Here is a 20,591-nt window from a genome sequence, read left to right as displayed (position 1 = left end):
GTGACAAAAAATATTTATTTGCTGCAGGATGATAATTGGCTCAGTATGGATTGCAATACAATTTTATTTGGGGATTGGTTTGTAAAGAGATTACATTTTAAGGAATCCTAGCACATGGAGGTTTCGTAGCTGTATTTATTTAATCAGCTCTGGGCACTTAACTTCACAGCAGTGAGCCAGGTTAGAACAGGGATCTTGCTCCAGCAGAACATGACTGGAAAAGAAAGTCTTCTGTGAGACAAATGGGATGGAGATTTTACCACATGAGGAAGGAACTTGCCTCCAGAAGTTGGGGAGCAATGATGTCTCAGTTCAGCTTCTCAAGCTGCAAATGTCAGTGACCAGTTCCCAGTCAAACCAGTGCTGTGCTAGCTCAGGCACGTTCACTTGCTTACCTGCACAATGAAATGTGCAGGTAAGGGCAAGAAGGGCCTCAGAAATGTCTGTCTCTGCCCTTACTCTCACTGCAAGCAGTATTACTGCAGAGATTTAACACCTTTCTTACAAGTCCTCCTCTGATTGGGGCCCTCTAAATACCCCTGCAATGCAAGACGTGGTTTCAGTTAAGAAATTTGTTTTCAGTTAAAGCTGGGAGGGAGGATAGGAATGAAGTTTGTTTTGGGGAAATAGAAAAAGAAGTGGGATTTTGCTGGAAATATTGACATCAATGTCCCAGCTTGATATGAAAGTTATCATCTGATGCAGATAGAAGCACTTGTGTCTGGAGTGGGCATGTGCTGAGTCTCTGGTACAAAGAAAAAAGCTCTGGGGCAGCAGTTTAAAGACTTGGTAGATCACTTTGGATATGTGGGTGTTGCTTTAAATTTTAATGGTCACTACAAATCAGTGTAACAGTAAAGCTAGAGGGCTAATGGTCTTTTAGAATAACAGAGTCAGCTGCAGAGGCTGGATCCTCTGTTGGTGTAAAACATTGCAGTTCTGTCAAAGTCCATCATAAGCTGTCAGTTTAGACCATCTGGGAAGCCTGGCCCAGAAGACTGTGAAGATGAAGGTTACAAAAATTATTGAAGAAATTGACATTATTTCTCCATCTCTCTTCTTTCCCCAGGGCAGCCATTGGGGCTCTGGCAGCTCTGCTGAAATCAAGTAAGCTTTTTTCTTCGTATTCTTTCTGACTTTCCTTTCTGTGCTGTGCTGCTGGACAAAATGATCCTGCTGAACCTCATTCTGCCTTGGTATTCCCTCATCCCTTGGTCCCAAAGAACAATGTATAGGAAAGAGGCAGTAGTGCAGGAGTTTCCTATACCAGTTCTGATTCTTGGAGCTCCCCCAGCCCTGTGGGAGATGGTGCCTGGAGTTCCCAGGGGCAAACTGCCCAGGGAGGCAGGCTGGACCCTTATTTTTGGTATTTAGAGAACGTTGGTTGTCCTGGGGCTTGGTACAATGGGAGAGATGGGGATTCTTCCAGCCAGCGACAAAGGCTTATTGTCCTTCCCAATTTGTTGTTGCTTCCATGGAAAGGGAGAAAAGGATGTGAATAACACCAGTGTTGTTTGGTTGTGAATGGTAAAGTGATTTTAGAAAAGACATAATCTATTTTCAGCTAACTTTTTTTTTCTTTTTAAGGCAGTAGAGCTGGAATTTAGGAAATGGGGCTGATACTGTAAAATCAAATGGAGCACCACGTACCACAAGTCAGCCTGAAATGTGGTTTTGGGATGATTTCTGGAGTTTTGAGTGGCCAAGAATGTCTTCTGGTTTTCTCCCTGCCCTGTGGTTCAGGGCATGAGAAGCTCCAGGCTTTTGGAGCAGACTGCTCTTGTAGCTGCATACAAATGAGCAGGTTGTATCTTTTGGGAAGTGTGGATCAGGAGATCTGAGAAACAGCTCTGGTTCCTTGAGATAAATTCCCCATGCTTGGAAAAGTGATGAATTTTTTTTCAGGATTGCACCAGGACATCTTTCTTTGTCATGGTTAACATAATTGTGGCCATGGCCTCAGTGCATTTGAGTGGTACAGGGGTTCTTGGAAAGTTAAGGATCAAATCTGGTGAATACTGTAGCATGAAAATTGCTTATGAAAACAGGGGATAAAGCAAAGCACCCAGAAGCACTCGAACATGTTTTAGGTGGGATACAAACTAAAGGGAGGAATCCTAAAAAGTGCTACAGTAGTAAAGTGGTAGACTGATTATTAGGATTTTTGAGAATTCCAGTAGCCTGCTTGCTGGGAAATGCACACAGTAGTTTTAACGGGAGCAGGCAGATGGCAGTGTGTCTCCCTGATGGATTCAGAAACATCCATCTTCATCTCAGGCTTCCATAAGCTCTACTTGAGATTTTGTCCACCTGCAGAGCCATGGGCTGGCTAGAAACTGTTTGGCTTCTGTCTCCTTCCTAACAGAAGCTGATGCTAAATGCTCACTTATCAGGTGCATAACTGCAAGAAGCAAGATATGCCTGGAAAAGAGACATCAGTGTAAGAAAAATTGCCAGTCCAGATGGACCTGGGAAATTGTTGCTGTTGTGTTTCAGAGGGGGAAGTCTGGTCTAAAGAAATGAGCAATGGGACACAACAAACTTGTGCTTCATCCACAACAGGGAAGAGAGGCTTGGAAACTCAGTGAGACATGAGTGACCTTGGTTGTCCTGCATCCCTGTTTCCAGTGATTGTCATGTGGTGATAATCAAAGAGATGGCAAATAAAAGAGGAGTAGAAGTTTAAGTCCCTTCTAATGGCAGTGCTGCACCTTTCTATCAGTGAAAGCTCAGATTACTGATATGGAGAAGACATTTCTTGTCTGATGGTCAGCCAGTCTCTCACTCCTGACTTAGCTCTTTGCAAACGTCCCAGAGTATTTTACCAATCCTTTCATGCTGTTCCCCACCTGCCATGCCCACGTGCACACAGAAAACAGCTCACAGCAAGTTCTTCCTCCATTGCCTCACTGCTTTTTTAATATCTGTTGTCTGGTCCACCGTGTTAACTCTGTCTGACTTTACTACAAAGGCTGAACATCTTGCTTGGTAAATACCTATAGTGGGGCTGAATGGTCATGAGAGCATCAAGAGTTTTTTTGTTCTTTATTGTATTACAGTCAAACTCTCCAGTGTTACTTCTTCCTGTCCATTCTTTCTCTCCAGTTCTTCCTTCTTCAGTTTCTAGATGCTCACTTCAGCCCAGGTGGGGAGGAGAAGGCAGTTCCTGATAGCTAAACTAATGTGGGATGAGGCACTGCAACTTTCCCAAAGTCTCTCCTCTTTGTCCAAATATGCACATGCTGCAGTCTTCCAGCTTCCTTGGGCTTTGCTCTACTTCTTCTCTGTACATCTGTCTTCATCTCTTGAATCAGCTCTGTATTAGGGCCTGAGAAGCTCGTTGCTGAACACTCCTGTGTCTTCAAGACCCCCAGGCGTGGAGGGGCTGGAGCCTGTTTGAACAGCACTCAGAGGTGTGGGATGCCCTCCAGGTCACTCTTAGCCATGGGGCCTATTGCTTTTAGTGAACCCAAACCCCAGAATAAACCAGGCAAACCATTCCCAGTTTGGGGAGAGCGGAATAGAACTGGACACCTGCTATCCAAGCACAGACAAACCCATGCCAGGGGTGCTGAGGCTGGATGGGATGTGAAGGACCGGGAGCCACACGGTGGCGATGTGATTATAGGGATCCCCACCGTGCCTAATCCAATGTGTATTTTGGGTGAGTAATTTGTTTATCAGCAGGTTATTTTAATCTAATTTTGGTCGTGTTTGTTATTCCCGACTATCTGTGCTTCCCAGAATTACCAGCTTGCATGTCTTTAAGGAAATTAGCTAGAGCTGGTCTCAGAGGCATTGGCTGAGCGGATATTGAGGGAAAAGGCTGGGGAAACAGGCAGGGCCCTTGGTGCAGTGCTTGCCTGGTAAAATTGTAATGAGCAATTTAAAAAGACAGGTTGTGGTGACCTCCTGATCGTGCTTATTTCATCAAGGCAGTTCTGTGTGCTAACAGCAGTTATTGCTGATGGCCTTTCCCCTTTCTCTTTCTATATCTTCCTCCTTTTGCTGTCTTTATCCTCTTGTCTTCCCCCACAGACTTTCATCTCTCATTTCCTACTCTTTAGTCCACGTCTTCATCAACTAACCTTTATTTAATCTTTCACCCACGTTTATTTTTTTGTCGAACCATAAGGATTGTGTTGTGGCTGCTGGGATAAAATTAATCACCGTCGTTCTTTTCCTTTTATGTTGGCATCAAGGAGGGGCAAGTACCTCTGAGGAGCAGAAAGTGATGTTCTAGCACAGAAGCAGATTAGGGTGTGCGAAAGGCCTGTACTCTACATCAGAATTCATAATGCTTCACAAAGATCTAGTGAGGCAGGCCTTTGATCTCGAGTCAAAACACCCCATTGTTAAACCATCCCATTTCCTGTAGCCAACAGCACCATGTCTGGGATTTGCCTAATACTGCACCAGGTACCCATCTCTCATCAGTTTAAGTCTTTATTATCCATCTCTGGGTTCAAACTCCAGTATCAGTCTGGTTTCAAACCCATGATCACTTCATGTAGGGTATTGTGATTGCAGCTGAATTTTGCAGTTCCTTTCATAATAATCTAAACCAAGCATTGTGTCTGTCTTTTCTTCCTCAATTTCAGAAAGCAAGTAGTCTTGATCTATACTTTTATCTCTCTGAGAAGAGCTGCTTTGTGGGAAAGAAAATAATTTTTCAGTGTCCTTTATATTCCCTTCCCTGGGACTCTTCATTCACAGACATATCCCAAACTGAAAGTAACTCAGTGCTCCAGAGAAAAAGGTTTCTTTCATCTCCTGGGGCATGGCAACTTCCTGCTGTTTTGCCTCTCAGGGTGGGTGTAATGAAACCTAAGTGTCAAGGACCTGCATTATTCTTGTTGACATCTGTAATAGTGATTGTTTACCTCTTTGTCTTGGCATGGGCAGTGTTTGTGCCTCCAGTGAGGATCTGGCTTCAGAAAATTTAGTGCCTGAATTTGAGGAAGTCTTCCAAATTCTGACATCCTTATTAAAGCTCTTTCAAATCACTTCAGGCAAAAAAATCACACTGTAGATTTTGTGTTACTGTATTTTTTATTATTTATTTATTTATTTATTTATGGTTTTCTGATGAGTTGCAGCCAGAAAATCCTGTGAAATCAAACAGCAAAGGAGAAAAGGGAAATTTAGGGCAAAACTACAGGGCAGTCTTCTGGCTTCCAACGTGAGTTGAGCTAATACCAGCTTCTTTCTGTAGAGCCCACTGAAGTGATCCCAGTGCTTCATGTGTGACTCAGTTTCTTCATGGGCGCAATTAATTTTGTTTCTATAGGGAGCCCTTGTGCTCTTCTCTGCAAAAATGACCTCTCAATGACCAAATAAAACAGCTGTGCTCTCTTTACTGTAGGAGCTATCTTGTAGTTTTCATTCCCAAGGGGCAGCCACTAGAGCAAAGGGGGGAAGTTGGAGTTTTTCTTATTCCTTTCACTGCTTTAGGGGCCACAGGGTTAATTTAGCAGAGTATTCTTATCTCCAAGCTGTAGCAAAGTATGTTCTTGGTATAATGAATCAGCTGAGTGGCATCAACAAAGAGATTTAAGCAGATAGACAGAAAGATAAATATCTCTTTGTTCTGCCTGGTAAGCAGTGCATTGCTCATCATATTTCAGGTTGACTGTAATTCAGTTTTGTGATTAAATGCACTGCATGTTTTCCAGTGGTACCCATGTTCTTGGCAAGCACTTCAAAGGGGACTGGATTGCAAAGAGGGCTTCAGAAATGTCCACAGAAGCACTGGTGGTCACGGGGCTTTCATCTACTAGGCTGTAAACCTGACTTTAGAGTCTGTCCTTGTACCCCAACACAGAACAAGAATTCTGTCAAAACTGGGGACTTCTTTCTAGTGTGATTCCCTTGCTAATTTAGATGCAACTTTAACCATTTGAGGCTTCTGCATGTTGGCTGGAGATTCGTGTCAGATGTTTCTGGTGAATGCACAGATGATTCAGCTCACATGTTCTGAGCTGCAGCCCTCAGACTTTCACTGATAAGCAGCACTTCTCTGGAAGCCACAAATTGAGGGGCAGTTCTAGAAATGTGAGAAACTAAGAAGGCATTGAGCATTTTCCTCTCACCCCGGTCTCATCAGGCAGAACTGAAACTCTTGCAAAGAAAATAGAATGCCAGGGACAGGTTTGGGGGTGTTGGTGAAGACAGTGCTCCCCTGTCAGAGATGCCAGAATAAGATTAGGAAGACAGACTGTCTAGGAGAAGGGTCAGAGATTGCTCAGACAGATCTGGTCTAGTAGTAGTCTAGTTTTAATCAATAAAGCTGGATGTGGAAAATATTTAATAAGTGCAGATGGATTGAGGGGCAATACTCAATTTACTGCACTTCAGGTTAGTATGGGATACAAAGATGATCATGTAAGCTCTACTACATGTGTCTTGAATGTCACACACATGCAAAAATAGCCATTTATCCATGACACAAATCCATGTCTGGTGTCAGGCAAGGGATCCCTCAGCCTTGAGGGGTAACCTTGAGAGCTGTCCTTGCTCAAGGGGAGGTCACTGCCACACATCCAGCTGCTGTGAAGGGGGAGCTCTTCTGATGGCTGCAGATATTTATAGCTTAAAGTGGTTGATGTATAGTCAGATTTTTTTTCTCTTAATGCAGTTTTGGCCACTTATCAGCCCAGTCTTTAGCCAAAACAGGTTTTTTGGGTTTGGTGCTGAATTCTCGCTGGTGGCCTCACACAACAGGAGTCCCTTCAGTTCACTCAAAATAGGAAGCACCATTCCTGGGCACCTCTGAAAGCTGCACGGTAGGAAAACTTCCCTTTCCACTGGCCACTGACCATACCCAGGGAGAAGGAAAGGGCCTAACTAAAGAATATCAGTAAGAGGGTCAAAAGACATAAGGCATTTTGCCACTTGCCACACAGACTGTGCATACTCACTCCAGGAGGGGTGGTCCTTGCTGCCTGCAAATCTGTGCAGTGCTGCTGTAGCTGCTTGTACCTGTATGATTCATTTCCACCATCTGTATTTGTGCCAAAATAGAGAGAGATACCCATGCTGGTGCCTCCCTAGATGGAGAGACCAACAGACACAGACAGGTGGAGAGTCCTCCGTTTTCCATTCTGCCTTCTGGAGATCTTGGCATACTTCCTCCTTCATTTATTCACTACTTTATTGACTATAGAACTGAAAAAATGGAAGAAAAAATTAAGAAAAACACTGACAGCACAGGAGAGCAGAGGAGAATCAATGAAATCAGACAGGAGAAACAAAATGAATGTGTTTTTTGCCCCTTCAGCAATTAATTCTCATTGCTTCTGAACAAAGGGCTCAGGAAACTGTAGTCCTGCCTCTCCATCTCTTTCTCACAGAATAGACTATCTCAGCTTCATTTTGAGAAGTGACTGTTTTGATCCTAAAGGTGGTAATACTACAGAAAACCTGGGAGGAAAGGACAAAATTATTCTGCTCACCTTCCTCCATGCTTTTCAATGAGTATTAAAACTAAAGCATAGGACAGTTGTGTGTTCTGGTCCCCATGGAGCTGAGATTCAAATGTGGAAATCTGTCTTAAAAGATGTGACGGGGGGGGAAAAAAAATCACAGAACACTTTGAGAGAATTCTTTTCATTTTTTAGTAAATTCCCTAAGAAGCTCTACACACAGTTCTTCCCAGTTTTTCCCTCTTCCTATTGACTTTGACACAGAAAGCTTAGACTTCAAGCACTGAGTGCTAGAGGCTATAAAACCCCAGATCTGGTCCAATTTCATCTGTCCCTGAACAGCTCAGGGAAGCTCTGAGTCTGATCTGAACTGTCCCTACCTTATGCTCCCCGACTCTCTTCTTCTTGTCATGTTTTATATACTCACTGACTTTTACAGAGCTTCCTCAGTAATTCTTCAAGGAAGATTGACTGATTTAAGGGGTTAGTTATCCTGCAGGTTAGTAAACATGACAGCTGGTTGAGGATTAACAGGAAATCATGAATAAAATCATTGGGATTGATAAGGGATTCTCAAGCAATTAAAGTTTTCTCGCTGAGAGTCAAATAAAAAACAGAAATAGAGTGAAGGTCAAAGGAGGAGGGTGGCCTTCTACATGCTGACAACCACCGAGCCTCAGAATCCAGAGTTAGTGTAGGTGGTTGACAGCAAGGGGAGGCAGTGCTGGAGAGCTGCAGGCCAAGGTGTGGGAGCCTGGGCTGAGCTGTGTAGGACTGGAATAGCTGTGGGACCAGCAGGTCAGTGCAGGGGCATGTCAGCAGGGTGGTGTGAAGATGCAGAGCAGCATTAAAATGAGTTGGCAACCTGGGCTGCGGGTGCTGGATGGTGCCAGTGGTAGAGAAAGTTGCAGGACCAGGCCAGGTAGCAGAACAACCCCCCAGTCCCTCCTCCAGGTAAGGGTTTGCTAATCTGCTGCAGAGAGCAGACTGAGATGACTTCAGGTGACTTCTTTCCCCTTTCAATGTCTCTACTTCATCACCAGGATCTAGGTTTGCTGCCCATGCTGCTTCCTGCTTGTTCCTTCTATCCCTTCTCTTCCTGATTTTTCTTTAGGCAGCATCTTTCTATTCTCCCACTTAACCTCTAGCTTCTTCTCCTGTCCCGTGAACCCCCCCACTGATGGCTTTAAACTTCCAGGTGTGAGAGGCTCTGGCACTTTGTTTAATGAACTGGAAATGGATTGGAGCCACCAGCTCTGGGTACCAAGAGCCATCTGTTGTGAGCTGCAAATGCTAATTGCTATTCAGAGAGCTGAGCTCCTGCCTTACATATGCTACCTGGCCCCTCAGTTGATTACTGAGCTCCTGACAGCTTTTAATGTGTGTCACAGCAAGGAATGTCAGGACCAGTCAGGAAAATTTAGGCAGGGTTGGTTTGAAGGGAGAGAGCCTGGAGTCTGGTATGGCTTCATGTTTGTCCTGAGGGGCAGGAAAAGGAATGCAGTAGGTGAAGGGATATGTTTTAGAGTACTCAGCAGAATTTGTATTATAAGACAAGCTTTATCATCTTCTCCTTGTAGTCTGATATCCTGGAGCTACATGATTGAGGGAATATTATAGGTCCCCTTTTATATTTTTATAAAGCTTTTATTTTTTTAATTTTTTTTTAAATTTTCTTGCCTATGCAGTTAAGTCTTTAAACACTATCTGAATGTGACCTTTAAAATCTTGGAGCCAGAAAGCAACAGAAAAGAAACCCAAACTGCTATTGCTCATGTTGGTGTTTTGTTAATTTTTAAATACTGTGGGTTTTCAGAATCACTTGATTCATGGCTTTCATTATACAGGTATTTGTGGGAATACATTTAGACGTTAAACATAATTTCTCTGGCTGTGACAGGACTGTACAGCCACAAGGTTTTTGAATTTGTTGATCTCAGCAAGGTGTTCTCTCAGGACTGAAGTGCAGCCCTATGTGAAGGTTTTATGCTGTTGACTACTCTTACTGTTCTTCAGCTTTTCTCACTCCTCACAAGCTTTGGTACTTTCAGAAAATCTCGTGGTGCTGCAACTGGAATTAAGTTTATTAGCACTTGGAAGGAGATAGAGGCTCATGGTTTGGTTCATGTGGGGGGATTCCTGTTTCCAGACAGGACACTGCTGCTTTTTTTTTAATGTATGATTCCAAGAACATAGCTCATGTTTAGCAAATAACATTTTAAATGACAAAAAAAAAAAGGTAAAAAATTTTTTTAACCAAGACCATTAAGCCAGAATGAGCAGGCACTAAAGTCTGAGTTCCAGCACTGAGTAGCCACAAGTATCAAAGAGGAAGGAGTTGAATTCAGCCTTTTCTCTCCTTTTCAGAGTCCAACAGCCGCCGAGCAGTGAACAGAGGCTACCTGGGTGAACTGCTGAGACTCTACCAAGACTGGCATCGCAATGATGTCTCCAACAACTGCATTTACATTCGTAGGGGTCTCCTGCTCTGCCTAAAGTACATCACCAACATCCAGCTGGGCAGGGAGACTTTCCTTGGTTCCCGGGGAATGGAGATTCTCTTCACAAGTGTGCAGGTAAATGCTGCTTTTTGTGTTTAAATGAGGTGACTTGGTGGTTAGTGCTGGGTTCTACATCCCACTGCTGGAAATGCCATCCTTATATGAATTCAGGATAGGACATATAGATGAAAAAACTGGTAACATTAAGAAATATTGACTTTTACACTGTTAGTACTTTAGAAAAGCTGAAATGTTTCAGTTTAAAACAAATCTTCATTCCTATGGGACGCATGGGAATTCTAGTTTATGCTTTTAGTGCTTCTTTTCTCTTTCCCTGTGCATCCTGCTGTCTGCTTGGACTTCTCCTGAAGAATAATTCAATATCTCTATAAGGGAATTGCTTAGGTCTTTTGTGAGATTTTCCTTTACAATATCCAGATAATTCCACTCAATCAGCCTTTTAAACAAACTGCTCATTTAGCCAAGCCTTTCCTAATGAGAAACATCCATCAACAGTTTTCCAGGTGGTTAAATTTTAATCTTGTGAGACAATAATGTGAGTTCAAGAAAGATGCTGTGGTCCTGTGGATGGGATGCCTGTAAGGTATAGAAAAGGTGGGTACAGAACAGTGAGAGTTTCCTCAGTCTCTCAGCAAAATGCTTCCTTATCCTGCTTTGGAGAAGTGACTAGGGAAATTCCTTCCATTGTAGACCTGTGTGATTCCATAGGAGTGGTTCGTTCATTCTTACTGGCTATGCATTATCTCACTCTAGAACCATCAGAAAGAAAAGCCTGCCTCCTTCTCCCTTAAAAAAATCCATTGCCTTATGATCTAGTGTGTTTATTTCTTCCCCTTCCCCATCACTGTCATGAAGGATTCTTCTGAGTCACTTCTCACTAGCAGTGTATGGGAGGCTTCTGGGATTTTTTTCACTTCACTTTCCACGTGAGGAATTGACCATTTCTTTAGGTAGGATGAGGTGGCCAGAGCCAGCAGACCTCCCAAGGTATTATGGCCCCTGTTAATGAGAAGTCCGTGGTCTGGATAAATGTGAATAGGGTAGATGGAAGCAGCTGCTTGAGGGGGCATGTTGGCTCGTTCCCTCTCAAGAGGCTTCCACAGCCTGTGAAGCTTTCTGAGCTAACACCATCTGATAGCTCAGCCTGGGAGCAACTCCATAGGAAGTGTGAACGTGGGGGCACCTTGGGTGAGCAAACAGGAAATGACATGCTAAGGCTGCAGTAAGCCCTGATCATGCTAATCCTTCCAAAGGTCAGAAGTGGAGCGGAAATGAGAGCTTCAGGGGCCTCCAGTTCGCTTTCTTCCCAGTGTGTGCTATTAGGAAGACCTTGGACAAGAAATTACCAAGGTTAATAAATTCAAAGCTCAATATTTTCTCACTGCTTCTTTGGGATATTGTCAGTCTTGCAGTGTCTCTCCAAGATGTGAAGCGTTGGCAGGAGTCTGGCAGCCCTAGGGGGGGTCTCACTCTTCCCTACTCTGACCTGAGGTAGACGCTGCTGCTGCCATGAAAATCTTCATAATTTTCATGATAGAAAGATGGGAAATCTTGTCTCCTGAGATGGACAACAGGCTGTAACAAGAGAGGAGGAGATGAAGACGGGACAAGACAAACCCCTCCTGAGTGGGAAAGCGATGCCTGTTTGTGTGGGCAGTATTTTGGTGCCTTTAGGGAATTTGCTGGCTGTGGTGATTAACCTGCATCAAACTCTGAGCAGCTAATGAGATTTTTAAGGTGTTAAAATCTGTCTAGAAAAGTTCTTTTAAAACTTCTAAATATTTTTTTTCTTCTTATACAGATATATTTATTGAAATGAAAACCATTTTGGCAAGATGGGTTTGTTGTAAACTCCAGTAGAATTTCAATTGAATCCTCTCTGGCTGCCTATTGTCTGGGCTGATGGACAGATGAAATACCTGAGCTTTTAATAGCACTTAAGCTTATGTCTTTACAGGAGGAGCCAATAGTTCAAAAACTGTCACCTCACATGGATTAGAAATTACTGGTACTCTATTTGAGGAGAGTTTAGAGATATTTTAGGGGAATTTAGAGGTATTTTGAATTCAACGTCTACCTGGAATAAAAAAATTTTAGATAATGAAATCATTCATGGAAAGGAAGTACTTTCTGTTCCCATTCCTTTTTCCTAGGTGCACTTAGATTTTCCTGACAGTTAAATGGGATATTCACATTAGCACTGGTTGGTTTTTGTGTGCAGTGACAGAGCTGCTACTCTGAGAGAAGAAAACAGGTTTGTATGTGCTTTTGGAGAGATGCTGCATGGAACATTATCTTGTTATTTTATCACTTTCCCATCTGGTTTCTTAAACTTGTCTTGTTTCTCTTTAACCTTCCCATAGTACTCAGGATAATATTATCCTATATTCCACTCTGTTTGTCAGTAGGAGCATCCATTAGCATCGCTATCTTTTATCTTACTGTCGTATTGAAACCTCCTTTTTTTTCCTATGTATAACATGCCATAATATCTGATCTATTCCAGGTTCAGTGGAGAAGAGATTGAGTGTGGAGATTAAAGAGCAGATCTGAATTCGGGTTAGCTTTACATGAGTTTTTCTGAGCTAAGGATTTACTCTTCCCTCATTCACATTATCCCACCATAAAATAAATGGGATAGCTTACACACATACAAAGCAGTCTCCTGTCTTCTTCCCAGGTGTCAGTAAAAAGGGCTTTTCCAATACACTGATGTAATAATTTTTAGTCATTTGTAAACAGTGTTACCTTGGAATCAGAGAGCACTTTATGACTGGTAATGAAAACAGTCCCACAAATTCCCTCTAAGGTATCTGAAGGCTTGTTTGTACTTGTGAGCTAATTTGCTGTAAAGAAAAATATGACTTTCAAATAGCATCATTGAGTAACTCCAAGTGTGGAAGTTCATTGTCTGGATGAAAATGCCTTGTTCTTGACTATTTAAATTCACTTGGCAGTGAATTAAGATGGTTGTCCCAAGGCAGGCAATTAAACAGTCCTGTGCTCACCATTTTAGCAAAAACTGAACAGCTTTAGTAAACTAAACTAGTAGTCTATTAAGAATATTAGCCTGTTCCCACATATAGACAAGCTTTCCTAATCTTTCCTTTAACAACCAAGCAAAGGCAACCATATGAAGCAGTGAATAAATTGAAACAGAAATAGAAACCAGTTCTTCTTGGTGTTTGCTCTACCCATAATAAAACTTTCCTTGGAGATGCTTTCATAATTTTCTTTTCTGTCCCCCTCTTTCCAAACAGCCAGAGAAATACATATTAAAATTCTTGTAGTGAGTCTTGTAAGCATGTCAGCTTTAGATGATTTTTTTCTAGCCTCCCTACAGGAATCCTGGTTAATCCCACTGAATCTTATAATGCTGTTCAATCATACATGAGAAAACAGAGTAAAATCCTCTACAACCTAAAGAACCCCAATACAGCCATTTTCCTGTTCCTGATTTATAATAAAGTACTTTATAATCACAGAATCATTTAGATTGGAAAAGACCTTTAGGATTGAATCCAGTCATTAACCCAGCACTGCCAAGTCCACCACTAAACAGTGTCACCTTTTCCTAGAAGGAGATCAGGTTAGTCAGGCAGGACCTGTGTTCCAATGGTCATTTTATGTTCTTTGTTATGTTCTTTTGGCCTTCTGCCTGGTTCTGCTGAATGTTTGGACTGTTCGGAGTTTTTTGTCCAGCCCAAATCCTAACTATGGTCTCTCAGAAGTATCTATTCTTTGCTCTTGGTTGTTCCATTTTAGCTCTGCTGCAGGGATGCAGAATTATCAAATGGCAGTAGAATGTATTGTAATATTTCTCTTTTGCCTTAGAGCACATTTGTGCTGCTTATTTAAGTTGCATTCCTGTTGAGCTCAGCCTTAGTTCCAAGCCACTGAAGAAAACATGCTGAGAGGCAGAGTAAAAATTGTGAATTTGGGTAGGATACTGCACTTGTCACTCAGTCACTCTGATGGAGGCTGTGCTTTGGATGTGCTGTATTTGGGCAAATCCAAGGGCTGGGTTTTCTGAGAATTGCACCCACTGGTTTTAAACAACTTCACCTTTGTGCAGCACTATCATTCCTTTATCCAAACTCCCTGACTCTGTTATACTGAAGACATACACTATGATGTATGAAGACATACATCACTTCTATGATGTCCCAGGGGGTCTTTGCTTTTAGTTCTGTGGGGATTTTGGTTTGTATTCTTTACAACAAAAGTCTAAGGAGTTCGCTTGCATAACAGCACAACAAAAATACAAAATATTCTGTGCCTTCAAAGTATACCTGGGCTCTAAATATTCTTGCTTTTCTATTTCCTGCTCTGGATTATAGCAGCAGGAATTGTGGGATGCTGCAATTATTAATTCTTTTATGGCTAGGTAATATATAGTGATCTTTCAAAATGGCTCTTGGGTTTAACTACAGCCAATAGAGTACAGTGGGAATTCTCTCTCTGAGAATACCTTGTGTACCCTGAATACACTGAAATAGTGGTGTTAACTGTGTTTAGTTTATATCTGTGAGTTTTGGCGTGATGACTCTGAGTATAGTTGTGCTGAAGGTGCAGAAGCACAGACTTTGGCATGTTTTGGCAGCCAAAACATACACATGAGCTCCACAAAGCATTTTTAAATCCATATTAAAAGCCATATTGCTTTGGTGCTACTGTCACCTGTGTTAGCTTCCTTCGGCTTACCCTGACTTCAGTGTCCTGGAGCAGAGCTCAGAGATTCTGTGTCTCCCACATGACATTCAGGGATGGAAGTCCCCTGAGGTCTGTGCCAGCCTGTATGTCTGTAAGAGATGGACTGCAGGAACTTGAGGTCTTGCTGTTCCAGTCATATTTCTTTAGTGATAAAAAGAAGGGGAAGTAATGTGAATAATGCGAAGCAATGTGTGCAGAACTTTCCCATGATTTTCAGGTACAATCATAGTGAATCTTCCTTTATTTGTGAATGTTCCACAATTTAGGAAGTACTTGAAAAGGAGTATTGAAAAGTGATAACCAGACAAGACTGTTGCAAGAGTAAATCTGTAAGTCTTATAGGACTGGAAAGCCAAGACTATGACTTTTTGCTGTAGTTTATGGGTGTGAATCATGAGTGGTAAAGGGAATTATATTCTCACCAGAAGAGCAGCTCTACTCTGGGGGATTGTGTGCAACAGGGAGGACTGTTGTAAGAGACTATTCTTAATGTTGTTCTCCTTTTTTTCCTAGGACTGTTTATCTTGTAAAAGTCTGGATCCTATCATAACTACTGCAACTCATATTCTGAGAAAATGCTACCCCAAGGAGCATCTGCCTCTGGAGACTGTAAGAAGTTCCTATTCCTTCCCTCTTCCTGGGAATGTCAAGACTGAGCCTCAGTGTGAGGGATCTGAAGGTAAATGGCTGAAGGGAGAGTTCAGTAGGAGGAAAAGGAGCATAACATGAGAATTAAGTGTGGGATCTGGGGAAGGGAGACTTGGCATAGTCCTGAGGTTTACAGTTAAAATTAATCTGATAACCTACAGTGTCACTCAAGAGGGAAGAAATTACTCCCAGGTCTTCTTGAAGCTGGGAGAATCTGTTTGGAGAACAAATGAGAAAAGATAGAAAGGAGCAAGGAAAAGGAAAAAAAATTCTCCTATTATCCAAAAAATGATGGAGCAGAGTGGGAATAACAGAGGCTGGAGATGCCATTGCTCCGCAGTAACAGAGGGAGACATAATTGTGCCTTGGCTGTTTGGGGGGTAAAAAACTGCCCTGCAGCTTTCTCAGTAAAGAATTGCAAGAATTATTATCCTTTTCCCTTCCTAAAGTAAAAGCAGATAGAAGTCAGGCTGCATGAGTAAAAGATGGGAGCCCTTGCTGAAAAGCACAGCTCAAGCCCAGGCAGGATAGGTACTCTGCAGAAAAGGCTCCATGATACACATAAGTGATTTTTGCTGCATTCAATTTCGTGTGGAAGATGCTGAAAGACTATAACAATCATAACAGTAAAACACCCTAATCTAGATAATACAGATTAAGAGCATCCTGTAATATCATTGCAGCCAAGCAGAAAATCTCTGTATTGCTTTGTAAAATGAGTTGGATCCATATCATGAGGACATTTGTCATGGTTTTGAAAGGCAGTGCTTGAATCCAAGAGAACAGAGCTTTAAAAACTGGGTGAATTAGTGCCAAATTCATTTATATGAGATTAACAAATGGGATTTGCCTTAATCAGGGTTGTGGTGGATTGTGGACTGTGTGGCACATGTAGAAGGGTTTACATGTATTTCTCTGCAGGGTATGAGAGGGTTATTAGGTTGAATACCTTGGTCTCTGCTTCTTTCCTACTTTTGCAGGTGACAGTGAAAGTGAAGGAGAGGAAGAAGCTGAAACAGAGCAGGATAACGAGGATGTGGAGAGTAAAGAGGAAGTAGGTGTATGAGCCATAGTTCCCAAAATTGTCTATATACCAGAAAGTAAAACTTTTCATTGTCCATTTTGACACCCTGAAAGACCATCCAAGCAGAGAATGTAGAGGTGCCATGTGCTCCCACGTGAACACACTTCATGGATAATAGGAGGGTACTTGAAAGGAAAAGAGAATGCACTGACTTTCACTAAAAAGTGTCCTGCATTTCTTTTATTCATTTTCATGCTTGTCAAGCATGGTGGAGGGGGTTTGGTGACTTCTCTGTTCCTGCACAGAGACTGCCCAGAATCACATACACAGTCAGGGATAAATGGTGGATCTTTGATCCACTAGGCATATGCCAGGAAAATGGCACTTAGGGAAAATTGATTTGTCATCTAGGAAAGGCTAACCCTCTCTTTATTCCCATATCAGAGCATATTTGGGCTGTGCACCCATTCTAAGGAAAAGGTTAGTTCTTTTAAGCCACAGCTGGAGCATTTGAGCCTATATTCCTTCTTTATTTGCTTCTGCACACAGACAAATAATACAATGAATTATTCAATACTTCTCTGAATTCTCCCTTAGCAGTCTCCCTGCAGTGACCTAACTGGCAAAAAAACTTCTACCAGCTGAGGATGAGGACGCAAACTTTTTTGTTGTGAAAATACAAACAAGCTCATATGCAAATGTGAAGTAGTGAATGCTGCTAATAAGTCTTACCCACATAAAGTGGCTTGGGAAAGCAAATTAAAGAAATGAAGTTGCAAATACAGTCTAATTAGAAAAGATTGAGACTTCTGTGAAAGGGAGTTCTCATTACTTGCCCTGCCTTTTTCTCCTCAAATATTAAACTGATGTCAGCCAATGAAAAAAAGAAGTTGAAAAACCCCCCACACATTATCTGACTGTCCTAACTTGCCCCCGTCTGGCTGTTTTTATCTGAATATTAGAGCTCGTCAAGATGCTCATTAGGAATAAGGCTCATAGTAGATTTATCTCCTTCTTTAATTAGTTACTCATTCAGTAACAGCTCCTCTATGCTTCTGAACTATTTCATTATTCATAAGGATTTACCAAGTAGATGTAAGCAGTTTTGGTTTGGTGGTTTTTTTTGGGTTTTTTTTTGCCTAAGAGCTTATTCTGAATATGAGTTTAAACACTGTTTGTCTGGTTTGCTGGTCATATATCTCCTGGAAAAAACCTTGCTAAAGGGAAAGCAAGCAGGGAATGGATAATGAACTTTCAAACTGCCTTTTTTTTTTTTTTTTTTTTTTTTGTATGAGATGTTTTGCACAATGTTTCCTGGTATTGATGTGATTTACAAACATTTTCACAGCTACATAACACATATCCATGCATGCTAGCAATACCAACCAAACTGAAACTTGGCTCTCTGCTTCTGTCAGGAAATGTTCAGAGTCGTGTGAAAATAAAAGTCACCATATCAACCATCTATTCTTTTCCATCCAAATCTTCAGCAAGTTTGAAGCTATGTATGCATCAGTATGCTCTCAGTGGCAAATCCTTTTCAGCTGACCTCATGCTCGTTGCAGGTCTTCACTGCCTTTTCATCTCAGCCCAAACAACACTTCAGATTCTGCTTTGTGACCCAAGTGGGGCTGAGGGTTTGAAATGCCATGGGCATGGGTGCATTCAGGCAATTGTACTTCATTCTTCTTATAACAGCTTTGGAAATGAGTCTGTTTGTCAGGAGCAAATAATTTCTTTGGCATTTGGTGGGACACACTTAGACATGTTGAATTATTTGAATAATGTTGTAATGTAATGCCCAGTCATCAATGCCATGTCTCCATCCTTTCCTCTTGCTCCAGCTTTTCCTGTTTGTTTTTCTTTTATGCAATGGCTGACTGCTTGACAGTTTGGCTTTGGTTCTTGCATCTGACATGGGTGAGGCTGTGCATTAATACACAGGAGCCTTTGACTGTGAAAGCTTCACATACTGCTCTTATCCTCAATTCACTGATGGTCGAGATCATCTCATGGGGCAGGTGTAATACGTGTGCTCTTCTAATTCTGCTCTTGTAGGATTATGACTTGGAGACAGATGTGAATAAATTGAGGTCAAGGCCAGTGCTTGACCGGCCAGAAGAAGACCTTGGACAATATGAAGCACTGTGTGCAGAACTTTCCCAGAATTTTCAGGTATGATCATAGCGCAGTTTCCTTTATTTGTGAATATTCCAGAATTTAAGAAATACTTGAAAGGGAGTATTGACAAGTAATATCTAGATGGGGCTATTTCAAAAGTGAACCTGTAAGTCTTGTAGGACTGGAAAGCCAAAGATTATGACTTTTTTGCAGTAGTTTATTGGTGTGAATCATGAGTGATAAAAGGAATGCTCTTTGATGCACATTTTTCTGGGTGCAGATTAAGTAAGCACTGTTGAATCAATTGCCACATGAGAGATCTGTCAGATAATTTGTATCCTTGCTGGCAATTTCAACAGCAATATCAAGATCAGAATGAGATGTGAAAAATAAATAGTGTCAACTAGTGGTTTGAAGGAAGAGGAGAAGATTGCACTGCCACTGAAATGAACAGTTCAAATAATTTTTTCCTAGTGATGTTTGGGACAAAAAATTAGGGAATATTGCACTCATTACAAGTTTTGGAATTTAGGAGAGCTGAAAACCCTGTTTCAAATATTAATCTGAAAAAGATCACTGGTTTAATGTATCTCCTGTAGACACAATATTGTGATATTGTGACCTTAAGCAGTCAAATGGGATTAAATCATACTCCTGCATGAGGGTGGGGTGGAGTTTTGCATGATAGATTGGCCACCTTTACCCTCCTGTAACATTTATATTTTTAAAAAAATGCCTTGCAAAGTATCTTCCCTTCTTTGTTTGAATGATTGATTTTGGTTGAGTCATCTGGGTGAGTCATGTCCAATCAGACCCTTTTGGTTTCTGAGAACTTCTGTTGAAACAGCTTTGTGGATAGAGAAATACTGGCAGGGGGTTCTATGTACTGATTTTGCTCTGGCTGTTTTATTGGTTGAGTACAGTTTTGGGAGATGTGTAAATATTTCCTCTTTTCCTCCTTGAAAGCTTTCCTCTGGAAGGAGGCACAATCTGTCAGCAGTTTCTTTTAATTTCTTCTGCTTTTTAAATTTAAAGGAGCTTGAATTTGAGTCTGAGGAAAAGAAGAGCTTGGAGGAGAGGACTGAGAGTCTTCCCTCTGCTCCCTCTCATTTCATTCCAAGTGCTACTTTCGTGAAACATCCAAACTGCAGATGGAGAAACCAAAGTGTCACAGAGATGGGACCAGATCCAGGGGAACAGGATTTCAAAGTCCCATTGCAGAGCTGCAGAAAGAAGGAGGAATACAGATGGGATAAGAATGATGAAAAGAGAGACAGTGCTGAAGAAGCTCAGGATAAAGACTTCTGTGAGGAGGAAGATACAGCCAGGAGTCATGTGTTTGCTTTGTGCCCTCTCCCAAAAGATGCTGCTTGGTACAAAAAAATGTTTTACCCTCACTGTGAGGTCTCAATCAATCCTTGTCCTGAAGGGAGGCTGGAGAGATCAGATATAGTTAGAAAACTTCTGGAGAAGCACCGAGGGGATATCCCATTCCACAGCCCTCATTTCTGTGCAGCCAGGGCCAAATGTGTGAAGTCCATCCCAGGCTACAGAGACCTGGCATTCCCGGATTTCTGGGGTCACCAGCCACCTCCTTACAGCAAGCCCGTGTTGGAGCGCAAGAATGGGGTCCAAAGGTGATTGTGCTTTAATGTCATGACCACATTGAGAGCTCTTGGGCTCAAAACTGGCTTATGTAGGGTCTGACTCTAACATCTCTGAATGTCTTAGGAAGTTATAGAACAAATTTTGTGGCTACCCAATGATTTATTTCAATTGATAAATTGATAAATTCATCAATATACCTATATTTGTGATGGGATTCTAAGCTGGGTTGTGAATCTGTGACCTTGTTAGAACACAAATGAGAACAAGTTCATTTTAGAGATGGAGAAACCTCTGTGTCCTTTTGGGATATGTTTTTACCTTCAGCCTTACTCTTTATTCAGCCACTTTAGTGCTTGCAGCATTGGTGCCATCTGCTTCTTTCAGGGAAAATCCTATCTGTCCTCTCAGGAAGGACTTCTCATTATTTAGGTGCTCAGATGAGTGGGAAATTGTGTTTTGAAGTTGTTTTAGGAGAGAAAGCTCTTATAAACTACAGTTTTTTTGTTCCAAGTAGGGCTGTATGCAGTGACT

The 20,591-nt window shown here is 41.8% G+C and overlaps 1 protein-coding gene across 1 annotated transcript in view; it reads left to right on the top strand.

Moving 5' to 3' along the window:
- Positions 1-407: 407 nt before the first annotated feature.
- Positions 408-20,591, top strand: part of AGBL1 (AGBL carboxypeptidase 1) — a 224,748-nt gene continuing 204,564 nt past the window's right edge. Inside the window, exons 1-7 of the mRNA XM_069026089.1 lie at positions 408-415; positions 1,070-1,107; positions 9,792-10,000; positions 15,173-15,338; positions 16,288-16,361; positions 18,390-18,506; positions 19,488-20,089. Of these exons, the coding sequence (XP_068882190.1) occupies positions 408-415; positions 1,070-1,107; positions 9,792-10,000; positions 15,173-15,338; positions 16,288-16,361; positions 18,390-18,506; positions 19,488-20,089 (1,214 nt within the window). The remainder of the gene's footprint in view (positions 416-1,069; positions 1,108-9,791; positions 10,001-15,172; positions 15,339-16,287; positions 16,362-18,389; positions 18,507-19,487; positions 20,090-20,591) is intronic.

Source organism: Aphelocoma coerulescens, chromosome 10, assembly GCF_041296385.1.
Source record: "Aphelocoma coerulescens isolate FSJ_1873_10779 chromosome 10, UR_Acoe_1.0, whole genome shotgun sequence".
NCBI classification, from domain to species: domain Eukaryota; kingdom Metazoa; phylum Chordata; class Aves; order Passeriformes; family Corvidae; genus Aphelocoma; species Aphelocoma coerulescens.
This window is presented reverse-complemented; position numbering and strand designations above follow the sequence as displayed.